Source organism: Schistocerca americana, chromosome 1, assembly GCF_021461395.2.
Source record: "Schistocerca americana isolate TAMUIC-IGC-003095 chromosome 1, iqSchAmer2.1, whole genome shotgun sequence".
NCBI classification, from domain to species: domain Eukaryota; kingdom Metazoa; phylum Arthropoda; class Insecta; order Orthoptera; family Acrididae; genus Schistocerca; species Schistocerca americana.
This window is the reverse complement of record NC_060119.1, coordinates 206,955,358-206,980,179: the sequence shown is the minus strand read 5'-3', so window position 1 is coordinate 206,980,179 and position 24,822 is coordinate 206,955,358. Positions and strand designations below refer to the sequence as shown.

At 37.8% G+C, this 24,822-nt stretch overlaps 1 protein-coding gene across 1 annotated transcript in view; it reads left to right on the top strand.

Moving 5' to 3' along the window:
* LOC124594338 (calcineurin-binding protein cabin-1-like) overlaps positions 1-24,822 on the top strand; it is a 244,964-nt gene that overhangs the window by 107,734 nt on the left and 112,408 nt on the right. The window contains exon 17 of the mRNA XM_047132739.1: positions 21,817-21,924. Within this exon, the coding sequence (XP_046988695.1) occupies positions 21,817-21,924 (108 nt within the window). The remainder of the gene's footprint in view (positions 1-21,816; positions 21,925-24,822) is intronic.

The window sequence follows — 24,822 nt, the reverse complement described above, 5'->3', positions numbered from 1 at the left end:
GGGTGCTTGTTTCCAGTGAGTCCCCCGCCACTTGGCCTGCTTGTTGTCTGTAAATACCTTGCATCTCACCGTTTTATGAAATCAAGTGTTCAAAATGATGACCTCCAACTTCGATGCATTTATTGACTCATGCTGTAAATCCCTGTACGTATCTTGATAACATGTCTGGTGTAATTGCAGTGCAAGCATCTCTTATTCTTTGCATCATGTTTTCATTAGTGGTAGGCATTTCTTGATAAACAATATCATTTAGATAACCCCATAAGAAAAAATCTGGCAAGGTAAGGTCAGGTGATCTGGCTGGCCAATTCACAGGACCTGCCCTGCCGATCCAGCGACCGTGAGAAAGTCGATCTATGTAGTACATCGCGTGCTGCTAATGAATAATGTGCCGTATAGGCCTTCAACTAGATCTGGCAGTTCATTTTCAAGTAAGTTCCGATATTTGTTGCCATTCAAATTACCGTTGATAAAATATGGACTTATCAGTTTATCGTCAATTATACCACACCAAACATTAACTGACCAAGGTCTCCACTGAACTGCCCAGTGATGAAAATTAGATGGTTTTGGAAGTCACCACCTTGTAGTTCCAGATGCATGGGTACATGGTATGGATGAAAGTTATGGAGCTTCAGGATTTTCCAAACACTAATGTGTGAAATTCCTGATTGCCTTGATATTTTTCTTGTGCTATCAAGTGGATTATGAGCCACAGCAGCTAGGACTGCCACTTGATTGTTTCCTCCACAAACAGTAGCTGCGCAGGTTCTTTTTTTCTGGTTCACACTACCTTCCGCAGAAAATTTTATAACAACTCAAACAAAAGAGGATCGTGATCATACTTGGCCAGGAAAATGCTGCGCATAAAGCGTGACTGCATAGTCAAAATTTCTCCCACTGTCTCCATAAATGTACACCATCTCAATTTTTTCTTCCACAGAAAGATAATTCATAATGACATATGCCACCTATTAATCTCAAGAGAGATAAGATAAGGGGCATCGAGAAAGGCAGGGTTAGAATTTCTATGAGGGAGAAGTGGCTCGTTCAGCGTAATTTTGCCTAGCAATACTAACTCCGCATCAGACGTGACTGGTACCGCGAACACAGTCGCACCTGGTAATCAAACATAATTCGCTCAAAAGACAATCATTGTAAATGATGTATTGCTGTCTGAATACTCAGATGGGTAAAAGATATAGTGTGTTTATTACATTAGTACTTATAGTTTCTAAATCCAAGTCTTGTTACAAGAAAGGGTGAATTTCTCATCCCTGCACTACCTGTCTGCGTCACTCTGAAACTTTATGCTGCTCATCAGCAAGAGCTGGATAAGAGCATCGATTATCGATCAGGGCGGAGTGGGATATCGATTAACGTACATAATTCTAAAAATGTAAACGAGGTAACAGCCGCGATATTCCGAAATAAAATAAAGATTTGAACAATGTGATTTAAGTCAATAAATTTATGAATGTCATTTTCTATGTTTTTCCACCTGAAACTAAAAGACTCAAACTAAGCAAGCACCCCAGTTATGAGACTTCTTGACAAACAAGAGTGATTACTCTGAATCTAATAAAAAATTAGGTTCGTGAGTCAGTTAGGTTTTTAGTTAATGAGTTCACTTGTTAGTTGGTTGGATGTTTGGTTAGTTAGTTAGCTAGTCAGATGATTTGTTTGATAGTTAAAAGTTGTATGGCCTCATGACCACAAAACAAACAAAATTTATTGGAATCTGTGGAAAAAATTAATATTGGTGTCAACATTTGTAAAACTGTAATTCCTCTCTCTCAAACCCCACCCTATGGGGAGAGAGGGAGAGTTTTAGTTTTATCGAATCAAAATTTACAAACTAAATAAGTATTTTTTATTTATCCATAACCATTTTCCACCCAAAAGTGAGAACATGGATTTTCTTGAATTACAGTGCCAACTACCAAGGATTAAAACAAATGTTTATGACAAAATGTATGTAACTTCCTGGCAGATTAAAACTGTGTGCCGGATCGAGACTCAAACTCGGGACCTTTGCCTTTCGCGGGCAAGTGGTCTACCAACTGAGCTACCCAAGCACGACTCACGCCCCGTCCTCACATCCCCCAGGCTGTGGCTAAGCCATGTCTCCGCAATATCCTTTCTTTCAGGAGTGCTAGTTCTGCAAGGTTCGCAGAAGACGGTTCAAATGGCTCTGAGCACTATGGGACTCAACTTCTGAGATCATCAGTCCCCTAGAACTTAGAACTACTTAAACCTAACTAACCTAAGGACATCACACACACCCATGCCCGAGGCAGGATTCGAACCTACGACCATAGCGGTCTCGCGGTTCCAGACTGTAGCGCCTAGAACCGCATGGCCACACCGGCCGGCTTCGCAGAAGAGCTTCTGTAAAGTTTGGAAGGTAGGAGACGAGGTACTGGCAGAAGTAAGGCTGTGAGGACGGGGCGTGAGTCGTGCTTGGGTAGCTCAGTTGGTAGAGCACTTACCCGCGAAAGGCAAAGGTCCCGAGTTCAAGTCTCAGTCTGGCACACAGTTTTAATCTGCCAGGAAGTTTCATATCAACCCACACTCCACTTCAGAGTGAAAATCTCATTCTGAAAATGTACGTAGTTTTTTATGTAGAATCTGATTCTGCAATAAAAAATGGGGGGCCTCCCATCCCACCCCCAGGAGACTGGGGTGGCGGGCTAATTTTAGCACCAGCAGACGTCCCCCTTGAAAATAATCAACTTTGGATTCTATACATTTTTCATGTGAAGCTTATTTTTCAAGTTATTCTTGTTTGTCAACTTAAAATTTACACCCTGTATGTCTCATCATGAGGTCATCACTGCACCACATTGTATCTCTGAAGGAGCAAGGCAGAGTGTGTCGAGTAATCAATGTACATAAAATATAAAGTATTAAGCGCGACCTATTGCCGTTTGTATCGTTGTCCTTGTTTAGGAGGGAGTACAAAAGAACAAGGAGCAAAAGGTATCCTGGATATACTGCATCTTAAGTAATTCCAAAATGCAGTATTTTTGTTTGAGCCATATATTTCACCTTGCTTGGCATTACATATTGTCTCTGGAGTTATTGTGTGGTATACTGTTGTTGATAATCATTCCAAGGAATTTGTAAGAGCAGTTGTGATATACAAATGTAGACACCTGCAGAAGTAGTTTGTCTCTTTGTATCTCCTGTTATAAAATTTGTGACTGAACATTTTTCATCCTCGCAGGGACTTTCGGAAGCACTGCAACACTCATTTGTGCAAACACATAAGAAACGAAAATCTCTGAAGCTTTGAATCAACTATAAAATTTTATTTAGTTACAAATACAAAATAGAGTTGTTATTTTTTAAAAAAAATCTTGTGTACCTCCATAATTAAGTACTAATTGTAGAGGAGATTCAGTATGTCTTTGCATGTTAGTTCTGATAATCGGTATTACCTTAGCAGAATGTAATGTTTTTAGTTGGAATAGGATCCATATATTGCAGATTAAACTTTCAAGGAGCTTCTTTGTTTTGTGTCAGCTTTATGTCGGTATCAAGTGTTAAACTTTGAATAATGCATGTTGATATATTAAACGTTAAATAACTGGCGAGGAAAGAACAGAACGTTTACCTTAATGTTGCGAACAAGGGAGAGAACAAAGAGACTTGTCTTACTACTGTTACATTTCTTTAACTGCCAATCCATTCTCTATTTAAAGACTGTTGCCCAGTTCATTTGGGAAGGAAATAAAAACTGCAGATTGTAATAATACGGTAAACAAACAAAATAAAGGCTAAATGATGAACACCTGTACTTATGTATCACTATTAGTAAAGAGTAATAAATGTTGTATATATTAATTTGTTCATTATTGTATGTTCTATCATTGCTTTCTGAGAAATATTTGAAAAACTGAAACAAAATCGTTTTTGTGTTATTTGGTTTGTTTTCATTGAGTGTGATAGCTTCAGGTATCTGTCTTTTTTTCCCTATGATTTGATAACAGATATTTTGTGTTGAGTATAATGAACGTTAAAATTAATTTCTGAAAAAAATTAACTTTTGTTTCATTCCTCAATAAAACCTTAAATATGATATACTCTTTGTATAAAGGCATGTTTTGTTAATGTAATTCCCACCTTTGTTATACCAATGAGATCAGTGAGACAACAAACATTACAAATGTGTCCTTTGTCATTTTTAAGTGGCGTATACACTCATATATCATTGAAATTTGTTGATTTGCTAGAAGACATTAAATGGTTATGTGCGTAAGTAATTAGCAGTCCATATGTACAGTTCAGTCTTTGAGTCTAAAACAAGTGATTCATCAAGTGCCTTTGACAGTGTTCACTCCCACACGGAGACTTGTTGTTGGTATAAAATTTTTTTCAGTGAAATGACAATGCGTTGGTACACAGAACTGCAGTGAGGCGAGAATTTACGTGAGTCTTTGTGACATAACATGGACTTTATCATCTAGAACATATAAAAATTATTCAGTTGGATTCACATATTACCTTTCGAGCAAGCATGTCTACTATGGGTGTGTTTCAATCATGAAGCCATTCCCACATCATAGTGACACCTGATGTTCCCTTTGATAGAAAGCAGCAAGGTAGCACACATAAAATAAAGACATCTTTGTAAACAGCTGCTTGGATATTAGGTATAGCAACAGAACATACATGAGAAACATGAAAACAATGTATCAATTCCGCTGTAGGCCTGCGAAGTCTAATAAATATCTCTTTCAGGGACAGTCTTCTCACTGGCAAATTTTCATCTGAGTTTGGCGTGCTTCATGTTGGTTACTTAAAAATACAAACAGTCTTTTCCTTGTTCGATTTAGTGGTATCCTGTGAACAAACCATTTGTTAGTATTATGTGTAGAGGTGAGGCAGCTCTTAGCCATGGAATCATGCTTGTGCATCTTGCACAGAGCAGTATGTATTAGAGTTGACTAACAGATCCAGTTAGCTGGCGAGTAATCCGGAGTTTCCAACTAGTGTACTCTCTCCATTTGTCTCCAGTATTTCCAAGAGGTTGATGAACAACTTGGGGGCTGGGAGAGCAGGCAGTCATATGACTGAATTACTGCAAATGTGGAGTCACCCATTTGGAGTACATTACTTGGTATTTCTGGTTCTGTTGTAGTTGGCTATGAGAAAATGAAGCAGGCACTCATTTGCCCCCCCCCCCCCCAACAAAAAAAAAAAAAAAAAAAAAAAAAAAAAAAAAAAAAAAAAAAACGAACAAGCTTTCACACTATGTGTTGTGGTGTGCTCTACATAACACATAGAGCAGTATTTTCCTTGAGAAAGCTGTTTAGTTTCCAAACATGAAACATGTTATGCTTAAATAGCATTTTAAAAAGTTGTGAAGCTCACACAAATATAAATTCTGAAGATTTTACAACAAATGAAAGCAAAAACCTATGCTGGAAATGGAAGACAGGCTCTCTAGGTGCACCTTTTTTAGCTTCCCATACTTTCTGTTCAACTGGAGTAAGCTGGGCACTTGGCGTGGAATGATACAAAACTTGCACACTGTAAAACCTGCTCCATGACCAGCACTACTAAAGTGCGCGTCATTTATGACGGCGGCAGAGTTTAGGTTCGTTCTGCGCATCTGACATCACAAAACACAGTCAGCCAATGAACAGAGAACGACGTTGCCAAAGCTCGACAGCAGTGCAGAGCACGGACTAGTGTCTTCAGTTTTAGAAACGTTCAGTCATAAATAAAGTAATTGAACAAAAGCAATGTCTTGATAGCAGACTTTCTTTTATAGAAAGTTTGTAAAAAGCATTCTTTATACCAATTGCTTCATATTCTATTAATTAATTAAACTAAACAAGCAATAAGCCTCCTAATTCAGGCAATAGCAAGGAAAGGTGTTTGTATCATTCTCACTAACCGCTTTTTCACAATAAAGAACAGCGGTAATTGTTTATTTCCTATCGTACTTCGATGAAACATAAGTAATTCATAATCATACCAACAGTGTTTGTCGGTATTTTGTGTCACATTTTAAAGTCCTACGGAAGATAAAATGGATGACGAACTGCGTTAGCGTAATGGTTAAAGTGTATGGCTGCTAAGTGAAAGGTTCTGAGTTCAATCCTTGATATATGCTTAATATTTTCTTTATTTAAAAACAATATTGAAGTGTCTTACTTCATGAATTTTATTCATTTGAATGTAATTTTTTGAAATTTCTAGTGGCAACTAGAGTCGACCATACGGAAAGTATACGCTATGGACTTTTACCTCTGCAAACTCTTCAAAATTTCGTGCAATGGTTTACTACATCTAATGCTGCACAATAACTGTGTTGAACATCGAAACAAAATTAAGTCATTTATGGGGAGGGGGGGGGGGGGGGTGATATCAGTCAAGAAAATGTGTAAAAATCAAATTTTTGGGCCAAATAGTTTTTGTGAAATCGAATGATAAAGTGTGTCAAAGCAGTCGAAACACCATGTGTCTGCACAGGTGAGCAGTGCAATGATGACAAAATGGCACACATCGCGGAATGCGGGGAGCACGTCTCTGTAGCAGTGAAAGGGTTAATGTGGCCGTGGTGGCTTTACTTCATAAACTGCGCGCTCCCCCCTAAATGTTAAGTTTGCGAACTAATACTATACTGGCAACGCAGCAATCTCCCGCGTCAGGGCGGGCATGCGCGAACTGCCAAGATAAAAGAATTGAACTATAATTATGCTTAAAACATGTCTAAATAATTTTTTTCACTAGTGATGGATGTTTGTTGGTTTCAGAAGATTCCCTTTACTGCTAAATCATAACTAGATGGCGAGGTTTGAGGAAGCAGGTGTGATCAGTATTTACTTGCGGGTCTACCTTTACATTAATACATTATAGTTGATGTCTGAAAAGTAGACTACTCAAGGTCACCACGTATGTCTCAACCTGCTATGCCACAGATCCTGCAGTCTTGCCTTGTCAGGTTCCAGTATGTCTGTTGTCATAATTCACTAATTCTGTGTGTTTGATTTCACATTGTCCCCTGATATTGTTGTACCTGACATATAGTTATGAGTGATACTGCCTACAATACAAAATAATGTATGAGGGCTCAGAAACATATGGTCTCCTCCTCCTCCTAAATGAGATCAGTTTAAAGTCCAGAAAATGTGACGACAGATGCAAATTTCTAATGGAATGAAGGGATATTGCTACCTTGACAGCTACATTTGTGCTGATTATGCTTTTATTGTTTATGGCAGACAACAGGCATGTAATTTATATGGGCAAAACTTGAGTTTCCATATGAATAAACGTATTCGGCAGAACCCCAAGGGAAATGGTGGCCTGAAAATATGTAAAGAACTTTTGCGTAGTGAACATCACTGTTTTTGGTGTTGGGGTTAGTGATGAAAAGCCAGTAAGAGCTGCTTTCAGGCGATAGGGAGTATTCACAGCTGAATTATGGAAAGCTGTTGTAAAAAGAATCCTGGCGGCAGCATTAAAGTTCTTGCATGCTGCTGCATGTGAAGTATCCCACAAGTAAATCCCATTCATAGCTGATACGCTACAGTAATGATGTCTCAGATGTTACCATACTTAGTTTTATAATTTTCTTAACAAATTTCTCTCTTAAATGTTCTATGAGATGCAGCAGAATGCAAATTCATCACTAGTTAAATTTTTTGTTATGTAAGAAACAATTTTGCACTTCTTACGGCATTTCATTTTTCATCTCGAAAACATTTATGTTTTCACAATAATGTATATTGCTTGCATCTATTTGAGAATGTTCATACACTCTTTTCTCAGTCCAAATGTATTAGTGTTTCAGGCTGTTTACACAATTAAGCAAACAGAAAAAAAAACCTTTTTCTAGAAAATTTGCCCACAAGAATAATCCTGCCCCACATACTGCACCTTTGGAATACATTGACAGTGGCCACACCACTTCAGTTGTGCAATGTGATGCACCCGTTATTGTTAATGCAGCATAACTGGAACATGTACGCTTGTCTGACAATGCTTCACTCTTATTGCACAATGGAATGATATGTGTATCTTACTATCTTAAGTCCTCTCAAATTTTTTCTATAACAATTGGAAACAGTGTTCTTTTGGAAAGTACTGCATCATATTTTAGACTAAAAGTAGAAATGTATAAATTTTTTTGCAGAAGTTTTGATCAAATTTTAAATTATTACTATCTGGCAATGCTGTAAGTTGATATGATCTTGATCTGCCTATTTTCATGACAATCACTTCTATTCTAACAATTGCTATGGGTTTGATTTGATGTTCAGGTGTTATCATCCTATGCACAGAAAAAAATGCACAAGTAATTGAGTGATATCTACATAATTTGTCACATATTGTATCATATAGTTCTGAATGTATTATTTTACGTCATTAGCTAAGAAAGTACGAGGGCTGTTTTTTTTTTTTTTTTTTTTTTTTTTGTCAACCTCCGATCATCCATCTAAGCAAGTAAGCGGTAGGGAGGGGCCTTACCTGCACGTCATGTGGTTGCGCAGCTCCCCCACCATAACCTCTGCCGTTTTCAGCTGCAGTGTGTCAGTCATAGCCGAGCTACGTCCGTGTAAACATGACCGCTACGCTCGATGCTCCTGCCAAATGTGAGTTACGAAGTGTAATCCGTTTTCTGCAAGCAGAAGGATGTAGTGCTGCGGAAATCCATTGCAGTATGAGGAACGTATATGGTAACAATGTTATGAGTGATGGTAGTGTTCGGAAATGGTGTTGAAAATTTAAAGGAGGACGAACAGATGTCCATGATGAAGGTGGACAAGGTCGCAAGGGTGTCGCCACTGTAGGCCTCGTTGAGCGTGTTGATCAGGCGTGAGATGCAAACGAAGGTTTACAATTAGCGAACTGTCTGATGAATTTCCAGACATTTCAAGGTCTCCTTTGTACACAATTGTGACTCAAGACCTAGGCTATCGGGAATTGTGTGCATGTTGAATCCCAAAAATGCCGAGTACTGACCACAAAACGCAAAGGATGGCGTCAGCATTATTGTTTCTCACACGTTATGCCTATGAGGGAAACGTTTTTTTGAAATCGATTGTTACTGGCAATGAAACGTGGGTCCTCTATGACAATCCTGAAACAAAGGAACAGTCAAAGCAGTGGATGCACACATCTTCCCCAAGCAAGCCAAAAAAGTTTAAATTTTGGGACCATAAAGGAGTGCTGCTGGTGGACTTTATGGAGCAAGCTATGACGATAACCAAGGAAGTTTATTGTGAAACTTTACGTCGTCTCCACAGAGCCATTCAAAACAAACACAGAGGAATGCTTTCGTCTGGCGTTGTTTTGATCCATGACAATGCCCAACCACACAGTGCCAACATGACAAAAGACCTTCTCAAAAAGTTAAAATGGGAAGTTTTTGAACATCCACCGTACAGCCCGGACCTAGCACCAAGTGATTATCACCTGTTCCGAGAACTGAAGTCATGGTTAGGTGGGCAGCGCTTCGTTACTAACAAAGAACTTTAGGTCGCCATCAAGACATACCTGTCCTCACTGGCAGCAACATTCTTCGAGGAAGGCATCGAAAAGCTTGTGTCACAGTATGACAAGTGCCTCAATCATTTTGGTGATTATGTAGAAAAATAAGTTAAGACTTTATTGTACTTTTGGTAATAAAATTATTATTTTCCGTTCATTTTTCTTTTATTTACAGCCAATCGGAGATTTAAAAAAAAAAGAACAGTCCTCGTATTAAAAGTCTGTATGTATGATTCCAATCAGATTTTTCAGTAACGAGAACCTATTAGAGGACTTAAGATAGTAAGATATACATGTTATCCCAATAGGAGTGGCGCACTGTCAGAATAGAGTACATGTTCCAGTTATGCTGCATTAACAATAACGGGTGCGTCACATTGCACAACTGAAGTGGTGTGGCCACTGTAAATGTACTCCAAAGGTGAAGTATGTGGGGCAGGATTATTCTTGTGGGCAAAACGTCTAAACTCCACACATTGTGAAATTCTGGTGATATATGGACCAGATGAATTGCCACATCCAGCTGTAATGAAATGGTGCCAATTTGATCAAGGCCACACATACATAGGTGATGCGGGTTTGACATCAACTGCAGGCAATCACAGATTTTCTGATGGCGATGACATTCAGACAGCTGTTCTTGAATTGTTTCCATGACCAAGGAATGGATTTCTATCATTTAGGAATTGAACAAATGGTAGGCCGTTCCAACCATCATTTACAGACAGTTGGTGTCTACCTTGAAAAATAATGCCATGTATCTGCGTCACTTTAAAATGTAGTGCAGCATTCAGTGTAAGTTACTTGGCCGACCATAATAACATATAACTTACTTTTTGAAATCCCATCGTGTTGATAAAGAAGTGATTAGTTTATTAAAAATTGCAAAATTACACTGTATAAAGTCTGCATGTAGGAATAATCGGATAAATTTCAAGTTCTTGAGAACCAAGAATCGGGAATAGTTTAATCTTAAATAAAAGATAAATTAAAACAATTATATCTGTCAGACACTTTCATTATTTTCAAGTACGTCAGTGGAGTTCATTACAATTTTGTTTGCTGGATGTAGCCAGTTGTCTGTTTTAAGTTTCATTTTGCTTCGAATAATGTACAATTTGCACTTGTTACCATGATGTGGCACTGGAGTTACAAAATTTAAACAAAAGCAATACTAATTACAAGATTTTCCAGCAGAAAGAGCCCTGAGGGTTGTCATAAATGTACAATTTCATCTTTAGATGGTGGCGTGCGTCCGTCCGTGGCTTGTACTCCCCCTTCCCCCAGGCCCCCTCGCCCCTCCCCCTCCCCGCCCTACACACACACACACACACACACACACACACACACACAGACACACACAAAAAAAAAAAAAAAAAAAAAAAAAAAAAAAACAACAAAAAGCAGTTCAGAGAGTGTGCAGATATAGAGATACAGTACTTTGTATGTCAGAGCATTCATTACCAGCTTCCATTCAGAATCAGGAATACAGATAACGTGGGTGACATTTAAATCTTTAGACATTAAGAATGTACATAAAAACTAAAGAACTTATAAACATATATTTTAACTTGGTTATTTGTTAATCTGTCAGTTTGATGATTTGGGAATTAATTTCATGCTTATGGTCCCTCAAAAATACATTGAAGAGCCAAAAAACTGGCACACCTCCCTTATGTCATTTAGGACCCCAGTGAGCACGCAGAAGTGCCACAACATCATGTGGCATGGAATCAACTACTTTCTGAAGTAGTGCTGGAGGGAATCGATGCCATGAAGCCTGCAGGGCTGTCCCTAAATCAGTAAGAGTATGAGGGGGTGGAGATCTCTTTTGAACAGCGCATTGCAAGGCGTCCCAGATATGTTCAGTAATGTTCAGGTATGCGGAGTTTGGTGGCCAGCGGAAGTGTTTGAACTTGGAGGACTGTTCCAGCATCCACTCTGTAGCAATTCTGGATGTGTGAGATGTTGCACTGACATGCTGGTATTGCTCAAGTCCATTGGAATGCACAGTTGACATGAATGAATGGCTGCAGGTGATCAGACAGGATGCTTATGTATGTGTCACCTGTCGGAGTCCTATGTAGACATATCAGAGGTCCCATATCACTCCAACTGCACAGGCCCCACACCATTACAGAGCCTCCACCAGCTTGAATAGTCCCCTGCAGACATGCAGGCTCCATGGCTTCATGAGGTTGTGTTCATACCTGTACTCATACATCCGCTCAATACAATTTGAAACGAGACTCGTCCTGCCAGGCAACATGTTTCCAGTCATCAACAGTCAAATATTGCTGTAGATGGGTCCAAGCGGAGGTGTAAAGCTTTGTGTTGTGCAGTCAACAAGGCATCAAGGATACATGAGTGGACCTTCAGCTCAGAAAGCCCATATCAATGATGTTTCATTGAATGGTTCACACGCTGACACCTATTGATGGCCCAGCATTGAAATCTGCAGCAATTTGCGGAAGTGTTGCACTTCTGTCACGTTGAATGATTCTCTTCAGCAGTCGTCAGTCCCGTTTGTGCAGGATGTTTTTCTGGCCACAGCGATGTCGGAGATTTGACATTTTACCAGATTCCTGATATTCATGGTACACATGTGAAAGGGTTGTGCGGGAAAATGCCCACTTCATCACTGCCTCGGAGATGCTGTGTACCATCACTCATGCGCCATCTACAACGCCATGTTCAGACTCGCTTAAATCTTGATAACCTGCCATTGTAGCAACAGTAACCGATCTGACAACTGCTCCAGACACTTGTTTTCTTATAGAGACATTGCCGACTGCAGTACCATCTGCCTGTTTACATATCTCCGTATTTGAAAACGCATGCCTAAACTAGTTTCTTTGGTGCTTCAGTGTAGAAGGTAGTGAAAGTTACTGTGCATCATCTCGGATACTCCTTAAAAAGTTAAGTGACATTGTCTCAGCTATGTCATTGAGTATATTGTGATCATGTTTTATATGTGATGGGGATTCAGTTTGTGGCCTTCATTTCGATATGAAGTATTATTACTGTATTCTCTGCATTTTCGAAAGCATATTCTGTGTTGTTAATGTGTGTAACTATGGCAGATTTATTGGTGGTGGTGTACCTAAAGGCATTTATGTGATCCTTAAACATAGTTCAGAAGCTTCATCCAGTCTGACCCTCATGCTGTACTGGACATTCATTGCACTTTATCTTCTAGACTTCTGAGTTGGAAATTTATTATTATTATTACTATTATTATTATTATTGTTATTATTATTTTGTGTTATGTGGCAGTCTATTACATAAATTATTGCTGGTAGAAAACACAGCTCTTGCACTATATGGTCTTGACACATTATCAATTACCCGAGAAATGGCACCAAAGTAGGGGATGCACACTGCCCTAATGTCAGATTGTTGTTCTTATTTTTGTCTTTGTATTTACCTATTGCTTTCCTAACTTTTATGGAAAATTTTCTCTTTTGACTGTCACATAACATAAAATCAAACAAAGACAAATTTTCCAACTTGGACACAACAATATTAAGTGCAGTAAATGCCTACAGTTCGGTATGTGGGTCAGACTGGGCAAAGCTTTTGAACTAGATTTAAGGAATCCATAAACGTATTTGAGTACAACACTTCCAATAATCTGCCGCAGATCCTCTCATTACTAATGCGGGACATGCTTTTGATAACATAGAGAATAATCTAATAATACTTCATAAACTAAACAAAGGTCACACAAATTGAACCTCTGTTCACAACAGAAAACATGGGCAGAACATAATCAATGACAAAGTTAACAGCAGTGCCATTTTTAAAGGCTTCTCAAGCATATTATACTCTGATTAAAATTACTCTGTGATAAATGTTTCAGTGAGTTGAATTGGAGGGACCAGTTGCCATCCAATCGTAATTCTCTTTCGAGCGCCACTTGCTCGTTTTGTCGCCTGCTTTGTAGGTACATGCAGCACCTTGCGAAGACTGCACGTTGACAACACTGCCTCCTGCCACTTAAATCTGTCATTCACAAAGTACTTTTAATTGGACAATATATTATGCTCAGTAACTTTTACTACCATCTATTTTCAAGGGACCTATATATTGAAAGAACTACCAAATCATCAAACATGCATTAACAAATAAATATGGTGAAATATTGGTCTATAAGTTTTTATATTCTTGGAGAAAAGAGTTGTTTAAAGATTTAAATACTTACAGTGTATATAAGATTGATATGTGTATCTCTGATACTGAATGAGAGCTGGTAATGAATGCTCTTTGACTTACAAGGCACTGTATCTCTTTATCTGTACAATCTCGGGACTGTTGTCGTCACCTCATAGACAGTTTTATTATTGTTTACCTTTTGTAGTTTCAGTGCCACATTATGTTAACAAGCGCCAGTTATACCTTATTTTCAGAAAAATGAAACTTAAAACAAACAATTGGCTACCTCTAGCAAACAAACATGTAATGTAATCCAGTAATGTACTAAAAGATACGGATGTAACCCTCGAAACGTGTCATGAGAGACAATAAAAGTGACTGACATAAATAAATGTTTTAATTTGTCTTTTATGTCATAAACAGTCTGTTTCGAAACCACAGTCCATTGTGGATGACATAAGCTTACTGCAGTTTACAACACGAACTGTTTTTAGGATTGAGCGGGTAGAATACTGCATGTGTCTAAGGGGTAACACTACCATACAAATTGCTTAGTGCATACATGATGCTGAAAAATAAAATTCTATTTCCTTAAGAAATGTTGATTGCATCGTTAGAAGTTGTTATTACTGTTCTGAAACTCGAATGACATTTAGTTACGCATTTAAGTTACAGAGTAACCAAGAGAAGTACCATGGATCATAAAATTGCTTGTACAAGATCAGTTTAATGATTTCAGGAACCTATGGTGGTTATCTCACTCAAAATTCAAGGTATTAATCAAAAGGCAATTTACCCTCTTTTATTCAAAGATTATTCTAATTTTCTCAGAGGTGACATACTGAAAATAATTTTAGCTTGCTAAAATACATTTGGCCCGTATTTTGTAATGCATGTAGTAATTGAATTATGTTCACATACAGACAGACCCTATAACTTTGCTAAAAATTCCGTAATATACACTATGTGATCAAAAGTATCTGGACACCCCCCAAAACATACGTTTTTCTTATGAGGTGCATTGTGCTGCCACCTACTGCCAGGTACTCCATATCAGCGACCTCAGTAGCCATTAGACATCATAAGAGAGCAGTATGAGGCGCTCTGCGGAACTCACGGACTTTGAACGTGGTCGGGTGATGGGGTGTCCCTTGTGTCATACATCTATATGCAAGATTTCCACTCTCCAAAACCTCCCTAGGCCCAGTGTTTCTGATGTGGTAGTGAAGTGGAAACGTGAAGGGACATGCACAGTACAAAAGGATACAGGCCGATCTTGTCTGTTGATTGACAGAGACCGCCAACAGTTGAAGAGGGTCGTAATGTGTAATAGGCAGACATCTATCCAGACCACCACACAGGAACTCCAAACTGCATCAGGATCCACTGCAAGTACTATGACAGGTAGGAGGTGAGAAAGCTTGGATTTCATGGTTGAGCGGCTGCTCATAAGCCACACATGACACTAGTAAATGCCAAATGATGCCTCGCTTGGTGTAAGGAGAGTAAACATTGGACAATTGAACAGTGGAAAAATGTTGTGTGGAGTGACAAATCACGGTACACTATGTGCTGATCTGATGGCAGGCTGTGGGTATGGCGAATACCCAGTGAACGTCTTCTGCCAGGGTGTGTAGTGCCAACAATAAAACCGGAGGCAGTGGTGTCATGGTACGGTTGTGTTTTTCATGAAGGGGCTTGCACCCCTTGTTGTTTTGTGCGGTACTATCACGGCACAGGCCTACATTGATGTATTAAGCATCTTCTTGCTTCCCACTGTTGAAGAGCAATTTGAGGATGGTGATTGCATCCTTCAACACAATTGAGCACTTCTTCATAATGCACGGCCTGTGGCGGAGTGGTTTCACAACAATAACATCCCTATAATGGGCAGGCCTGCACAGAGTCCTGACCTGAATCCTTTAGAACACTTTTGGGATGTTTTGGAACACCGACTTTGTGCCAGGCCTCACCGGCTGACATCGATACCTCTCCTCCATGCAGCACTCTGTGACGAATGGGCTGCCATTTCCCAAGAAACCTTCCCGCACCTGATGTCTGCAAGAATGGAAGCTGTCGTCAAGCTAAGGGTGGACCAACACCATATTGAATTCCAGCATTACCGATGGAGGGCTCCATGAACTTGCAAGTCATTTTCAGGCGGGTGTTGGATACTTTTGAACACATAGTGTAGAGTGTAATGGGTTACCACTTGATCAGGGATCCATAGATTTTTAAAAAGCTTTTGACTCAATTTCAATAAAATCTGTACTCGCATATCTTGAGGAAGAGAATACAGATTCTACCTATGTTAATACACTGTAGAATATATACGTCAGTGGCACAACTTCCATCAGACTTAATGATGGAAGTGAGAACTTCAGAATTGAAAGAAGAACCAGGCAAGGACACTCTGTACCACTACATTTATTCTCAGCATCCATAGATAAAGTTAAGTTGGAAAATTGGGAAAACAGATAAGAAATGTGCATTAATAAAACCTGTCAGAATCACCTTTGTTTTACTGATGGCATTGTACTATCTGCTTCTAGTACAAGTAAACTTAAGCACTGGATGGAAATTTTATAATAGACGTATTGCATAATTATAAGACAGAAGCAAAGTACAGTGAACATATTCAAAAGAAAATAATACAAATTCATTGTGAAGTTGTAAAACGATTTATTGTGTATATGTATTAAGAGCAGTTGGGAAAAAAAAGATTGGCTCAACAGTGCAAGAAATAAAAAGAAAACATTCTGTAGTGCCTTTGGGAAACTACTTTGTGTTTTCCATACCGAGCTCCTGATCTGTCTGGATATTAAAGTTTGCCATTAGTGTATGTTATCTGTGTGATATGAACTTTTAATGTGAAAACCAGTCAATAATTTTGATTTTTTTGCCACATTTGACAGAAGGATACATGTTGGGAATTATTGGCAGAGACAGGAAAACAACCAAGTGGGTCAGGGAATAAAATGGAGCAGAAGACAGAATTGTGATTGTAGTGAAAGTGAAATGGGAGCTAGCAGAACATTTAGCCTTGTGAATGGGTTCCTTGACCAAGGACATTCTGTGCTGGATTCTGAGAGGAAGGAGCAATTAGTTCCAAAAGCTAGGAATTGTCTCACTTTTACTTTTGTGTCTGTCAGTAGTGCTAAGCATTTCACATCCAGAAGGTAATTCATGGTCAGCAGTTCTTTTTCATCATCTATTGATTTATATATCATCTGTCTGAGACACACAAAAATAATACATGACACCATTTGTTTCAGTGCTTTTGGATGGCAGGTTATTTTGAAAGTAAGGCCTTCCTTCAATGATAAGATGCAAAAGGTAACAGGTTCTGCTTGTTGGCCACACGACTTTCCACAAAACGAGGTTTTGCTTACTGATAAATTTGAGATATGTAGATATCAGACAGCATTTGGTGATAGCTCTTCTGTCAGCTACACCGCCTCTCCACTGACTTGGAAAATACATGTACAATTTTCATAAATAATTATGAAGGGTTTTTATTTTCCTCAAATGAATGTGTTCAACTTCTTACATCTGCTATACCATGTAGAAAACAAAATAATATGGCCAACCTGTTGCATTCGCTTTGTGTTGTTCCTAATATTACAAATAATGGATCAGTGAACCATATGACGATCAGACAGTATCAACAGAGATATCGAAAGGGTGTGGTGTCTTGGGCTGTTTTGGACACAGTTACTAATATGTTTCTACAAAGTGGTAAAAGATCTTTCCAGTCATCTAGACTAAGCATACAACATCCACTTAAGGCAATTCAAACAAATGGTTGTCCCTTAAAAGTGCAAAGTATTTGTAATATATGTACAAAAGTAAATCTTGTTGTTAGTGTTGATGTCTGTTTAATGTTAAACTCTAGCCTTCCTTCCTTCCTTCCTTCTTCATCTCAACATATCAAATACCAGAAGGATGAACAGTACAGCCCCCCTGCGCTTCAAAGTATGAGAAGTAATATGAAATCACTGCAGTTGACTGGCAATAACTTCAAAGTACCTGATGGCAAACTGGTGCTGCCTTGTTGTTACTTGTGCAATAATTTCCAAATGCACACTTGCAATTCACCTCTGACTCCAGTGCCGACAGCTGAAGTATAAATGTTCAGTAATGAATGGTGGTTTAAGGCTGACGTTGTACAAAAACTATTTATTTCAATCTTTGTTAAACCATCTGCTTCTCTTAAAGTTTAGTAAATTGTCATGGTTTGAAGATGCTTCATAAAGTGATTTGTAGAATGAATACTGACTGTAAATGAAATTTTGATCATTGATATTCTGCTGCATATGCAGTAAAATTGGTAATGTACCATCTGTTGTCCCTATATAATGTGCAATCACCCAGAGATAAATCAAGCATCACTCCAGAATGTCTTCCTGAATAAAAGTTGTGATGAGGGTGAGCATTGGTACTTTTTAACAGTAGTAAATTATATGTTTGTAGTGTGATTCAGTCTGTCCCTCATATTATATTCTGGCTGATTCGTAACTACACACACACATTTCACTATGATCAACATGCACTCATCACAGTTTTTGTGCTGCAAAGTTCCACGTTACACATGAAACTCATGAACAGAAAGGAGGAAATGAAAATCTACTGGTAATGGACCTTTTCAGAGTTTCGATAGCACTGCCACACATTACTGTCACACAGTCAGGCTTTGTGTGGTATTAGCATTACTTATTATTGTGCCGTGCTGCTCAGTTACCAACTTGATAAGTTATGGAGAGGCAATTTGCAGCAAAGAAGCACTATTATAGATATGTGCTTCACAAACTGTGTTATTTGTTTTCTGCAAATAAAATTTGGTCATTAACTTAGGCAGAACTATTCACAGCCTTGTGCAGAATTTTTCCATTTAAATATGTTTTCCTAGAGTAAGATATTACAAACATGTATTACAGGGGTGTAAAATCATTTATGACACTGCTAGAAGCTAGTATCCTTGCATTATATTTCATTGCAGTGCAGTTTAAGCACATGTTACAATGCAATGAAAAGTAGGTAGACAATAGCCAAACATTTTTCTTATTTGGTATTAATTACCAAATAATGTCTCAAATATTGACTAATCTGGTAGTGTTAATGTTTCCAGCATGTGGAATGTTGTATAGTATATGGATTTATCAGATTATTTCTTTTTTATGTTTACAGCACGTAAAAAGTAATTTCCTAAGATTACCATTATCATCAGTTCCACTGTAGTAAATTTTATGACTAAAGTAGTACATGGAGATTTAAGTAGGATATGAATAGCTATTGGAAGCACTGTTGCAGTAGTAGTGAAAACAATGGATGTTTCTTTAAAGGATATTTTTCTTTTTATTTATTTATATATTTTTTTAAATTTTTTTTTTTTTTTTTTTTTTTTTTTAGTGGAAAATTTCACCATACTTAACACGTGTGGCTTAATGTTTTCCTTGCATTGTTTTGAGCTTTCAACTTCTGAACATTAATAAATAAAAAAAACACACTATCTGTGTTAGTATTGCTGTCTTAAAAAATGTTTTCAGCTTTCCTCTGTTCATTGAACTTGCCACCTAGAGGACACATTGACTATCATCTGTAGTAATACTGGATTTGAATCTTTCAGCAGTGTGTGTGTGTGTGTGTGTGTGTGTGTGTGTGTGTGAGACAGAGAGAGAGAGAGAGAGAGAGAATTGTGGTTTGAACAATTTTTGTGTGGAAACTGTCATCTTCAGTAAGTGCCATGATAGTAAACATGACAAGAATGCTGTTATTTTATTCCTGAAATGTTGTCTAACTTTAAGAAAAATTGTTTGTAAAAGCAGATTCAGTGGTAGAATGTCAAATACAGTTAACTGTTAACTCCAGCACCAATTTCTTTGAATGTTTTCCTGCAGCACTTTTGAATCTAGTTTTCCCATAAAAAATAATAAATATGGTTTGAATAGAAGCAAGAATAAGGGGTGGATACCCTCTGTGATATAAGTATGTTGTGCTACAAAGAAAGAGCTCTACCTAATCAGTGGACAAATTGTAAGCAATATTTGAAACACCATTATCAGCAATTTTGTAAAGTCCTCCAGTTTGTAATTAAAAAATTAAAAGTTGCATACAATTCTCAAAAAATAAGACTTGAGCAAAAAGGCAGAAGCAATTTAGAGCATTATTAAATGGGAAACTAAGAAAATAATGACCCAAATGAAACTGAGCTCCAGAAAATAGCTCTGGCAGATATGATGATACTGTCAAATCATTGAGCATCAAATTCAATGGTTACTTCCTCACAGCAGCAGCAGCAACCATGGCACACACTAATAGACAATCAAATATGTAGTCATTAGATCTGCTTTTGCAAGCACAGCAATGCACTACCAACAGACAGTCTCAAAAATACAATCTCTTAGAGATTACGAAATTCATTAACTCACTAAAAAGCAGCAATTCTGCTGGATATGATTGGACTTTCAGCAGAATATTAAAACTTTTGCTGACTTTGTTAGATTACTCATGAGATACCTTTGTAACCAGTCAATCACACAGGGCATATTTCTTGATTTACTTAAAATATGCCGTAGTAGTACCTATCTATCGAATGTAAAATTAATAAACCAACTATTTAACTTCTTCCAGTCTTTTAAAAAATGTTTGAGAAAGTGGCCTACCTTAGAATACTGTCTCATTAAACTGAGCAGAACTTGGTAAATGCCTCTCAGTTTTGCTTTTGTGAAACATTCTCCACAGAGAAAGCTATAGAAGAATTAACAAATTAGGGCCTGGTTGAACTATACAAGGAAAATGATACTGCATGTATATTTTGTGACCTCCCCACACCCTTTGATTGTATAGTTCACAAAATACTACTGGGAAAACAAAAGTGTCATACCATTAATGTGATCCCTCTTCCATGGACAGAGTTTAAGCTTTATATCAGAAACAAGAGGGTCTCATTGACAGATTACTCCACAAGCATAAAACTAACCTTGGAATGGGGGTATCACAAGGATCAATACTGATTCCATACTATGTAATTGATGTTTAGACCTATAAGTGACTGAAGAGTGGTGTATTCATACCACAAATTAGCATTAATAATCATACCCTAAGTGAAGCACCTTGTGTAAAATTCCTTGGTGTTCACATGCTAAATAAGTTAAAAGGGAGCTGACACACACATAAACTAATCAAGATGCTGAGTTGAGCATTTTTTTGCCCTTAGAATCATCTGTCATTGTGTTGACCTAAGACAAGTGTTGACTTGTTATTTTCTTATTTTCACTCTCTGTTGTTGTACTGAATTATCTTATGAGCCTGTGCACTTGAAGCAAACAAAGTATTTATTCAGCAGAAGTGAGAAATAAGAACATTGTGTCAAGTATGTAACCATGAATCTTGCAGCAATGTTTTTAAGGATCTTGGAATTCTTATACTCACTTCCCACTAAATTTACACCTTAATGGGTTTTGTTGCTGAGAATAAAAATTTGTTTCAGCTGAATTGTGATGTACACAGTCACAATCAGAATGCAAGACACAAAAATAATTTTCATGTAAACTTCCGTGTCTGGGATTCAGAATGAAGTTAAGTACTTTGGTGGCAAGATTTGGGCAATCTCCAGTCTAATATAAAGCAGGAAGCTGGGAATCCCTACCAATTCAAAAGAGAATTAAAAACATTCTTCTTTGCCCACTCCTTATATAATTACATGAATATCTAGATGCAAAGATGCAGTGTTTTCCACATAGTTTCATGACAAGTAATAACATACTGTAAATAGGACTTCATATTTATAGAAGTAGATGAATATTTTCTTTGAAAAATATCATAGTAATCAAATAAATATTTTGTTACCAGTAATAAGTAAACATTAGGTATTTGTTGTAAGTGACAAGAGATCCACTTTTTTCAAAGCAACAACTTTCTTTCTAATTTACTTTTAATTTTACTGACCTAAATATGAACAGCATTAAGCAGTTTATTGTTAATACAGTTTACATATTAATTTTATGATTCCTTGTCTTTTTGTTAATATATAATGACTTATTCCACATCCCTGAAGATTCTTATTCTTGATGGGATCAACAGAATTTGATGAATGAATAAAAGAATGAATTCAACTGGACATAAAATTTAACAAACACTTTTATTTTACAGGGAAGAGGAGAAGAATAAAGAAAATGAGAAAATAAAGCCCGAAGAAGCTGGTAAAATCATACCAAATCATATCTCTTTTCTCTTTACAGCCCATGAACATCTAGCAAAGTAAGTGACTTCATTCAGATAATTTATTGATGTTGTAAAAAATAACTTTTACATTTTTGTCTGTTTTTAATTTATTACCTTTCCTGCTTATCAATCATAAGATCCATGAGTGACATAGTCACTGACAATTCATGAATATCGCTTTCTTCCCCCAAACAATGAACAAATGGCAAACTTTTCCCACAGCCACAAGGTGAGTGATGTTATTGGCACTATTAAGTGCTGCTGTGTGTAATGGCAGAGTACAAGTAAGATGAGGGGATAGAAGGAAGGAATGGAAAGGACAAAAATTTGGGCTACATGTGTACAGGAAAAATAAGTCTGGATAAACTGAATCAAAGAGAGAAATTAGATAAAAAATGTACTGACTAGATGTGCAAATCTACATTCATAATGTAGGCATATTTTATCAGTAAACGTGCCTGTAATAACATCACTGTTTACATGAATTACTTTTTTACTTTTTATCTCTTCATGTCAAAATGACATGTTAAATACCATTATTTAAATGATTAGTGAATGAATAAGCTAGCATAGGAAGAGGAACATAAATCCAAACATCAAGGAAGGAAAACATTTGAACTTAAGAATGGCAAAAGTGGAAAAAGTAAGAAAACAGAGATAGATGAAATGAAAGCCTAGCAAAGTTCTAACACTGTAATATGCTGGAGAAATATTTGCTGCATAAAAAATGGATGTTGTTATATTCACTATTAGGAAGTCTAGTGCCCAACATCCAAAGGAACTGCAGAATAATCATTGCCATACAAGGTAGCTGGCTCGCACTCTTGCATTATTGCTAAAACACTTAATACGATGAATATGACATCAAACATATAATAAACATTTATTAAAAGAATTTATGCAGAGTACTCATCTTTAAGTGCTGCCAGTGTGCATGGCACACACCAAATCCTATAATGCTAAATAATCCAACATATTGAGAAAACAATCTAATCTGTAGAGTTCTTTCTGAATTTCTCTGTATGACCATTATTAAATTTGGTCTTTCAGTCTGAATTTCACTAGACACTTGACATTTAACTGCCTTACAATCACTTGTAAATAATGGCTTGCCATTATGGGGTCAACTGTTGATCTGCATAAGCCTATGATAACTGTAGACTGGAACTGCAGCTTACTCAGTGTGGGCAGGTCTCCATTTATTCATGACTGGTGAAATAATTTCTGTCTGCACTTTACTTTGCCAAAGAGGAAAGTACTTCTAGCTATGCTCTGTGGCAGCTGCCATCACGAGCAGTGGGTGGATCTGTCTGTCTGTAGCTCTCATAGCAGAAGCAGAAGTAGGTTTCAGTTTATGAGTGCAATTTGAGTGGCAACAGAGTGGAACTGATTGGCACGTACTGTGAGTTTGTCTCCATGATGGTGCCCTCTTGTGATATTGGTGTGTACCAGTTGACTGTGGACACAGTATCTCTCTGCAGGGAGGGGGTTGATGAAACTGGCTTCATTAGCTTCATGGTTCCTTGCTTGCCAATGGGCGAATTTGGTGGGTTCACAGGCTGTTCCCACTGACATATGCACACAGCACTGGAGAAAACCACAATCAAAACCCCAGTGAGGACATAGCCAGCCAATTGTTGGGCTGCATCAATGTTCTTGGGCTCATTTGTGGGCTGTCACGTGTCCTCCACATCCATCTAATCACTGCTGGTAGACTGCAGCTGGTCGCTGCTGCTGGAGATGAAATCACCGGCAGCTGCCGGCTGCATCTGTAGGTCTTTCAGACAGATGGCTGCATAGAAGTCTCTTATGATTCTGAAAAAGAGGACAGCCTAGGAGTGCTGCCTATTTGTGCACAAGCACATTGCTGCTGAATTTGATTTTTGTGGTATGCACCACCTTCTTAAACATTCAGCCTAAACATGACGTTGCCGAGGTGCTGCATGACTGTGACTGACTGAGTGGTACCCAACATTTCTTTCCGTACTTATGCATCATTATGAGTATTTGTGAATCACTTACGTGATAAATATTTTGTATCATCTGTTGTCGAAGCTCAGGATGTGGACGCATGAGTGGCTTTAAAATTGACATTAAATTTTGATTGTTCTCCCATGTAGTTTTTCAGCTGGAGAGTCTGAATCATATGGAGTGATCTCTTCTGAGAGAGAGAAATCAATAAAGCATTGCCTTTGTTGCACTGCTGAGTGAGCTTTGTCATGTGCTGCCTGAAAGTTTGCACAAATCTTATTGAAAGCCTGTTGGCTTCAGGGTGAAATGGTCTGGTTTTGAAGTGTGAAATGTCATTTCTGTTGTAAAAGTTTGAGTTCCTGTCATAAAAATTGAATGCCGTTGTTCATGACAGTTGCTTCCTGCAATCCTTCATCGGAGAAAATGCTTGCAGTGCCTTAATTGTTTTCAGTGAAGTAGTCAATGGCATTTGAACATTTGAATTACAAATGGAAATTTGAGAATGCATTGATGACAATGAGCCAGTAGTTTCCAAAACAATGGTCCTGCAAAGCCGATGTGTAGATATGACCATGTTTCATGTGCTTGCGACCACATAAAATATTGTCGAGGAGGAGCTGACTGGTATGTTTGATGTAAATGTCATCATTTTGATGTCTTTTTCTGTATTTTTCTACTAGAAATGTTCTCTGGCAGTGTGTTTGGTATGTACTATGGCCAAGTGACATTGATGTAGCATTTGAAGTGCTTTGGATCTAAGCACCACATGAATAACGACTTGCGTCTTTCCCGATTCTGTATGTTCCAAAATCACATCTTTGTACACTGTTAGAGTATGTCTCATATGCAAGTAGGATTTAATTTCAGGTTGATTCATCAGGCTTTCTATTCAAAGACCACTCTGGTAGAATGTACTGTTTAATCTTACATAAAACTGCATTCTTTAGCACTAGCTTCGCACTT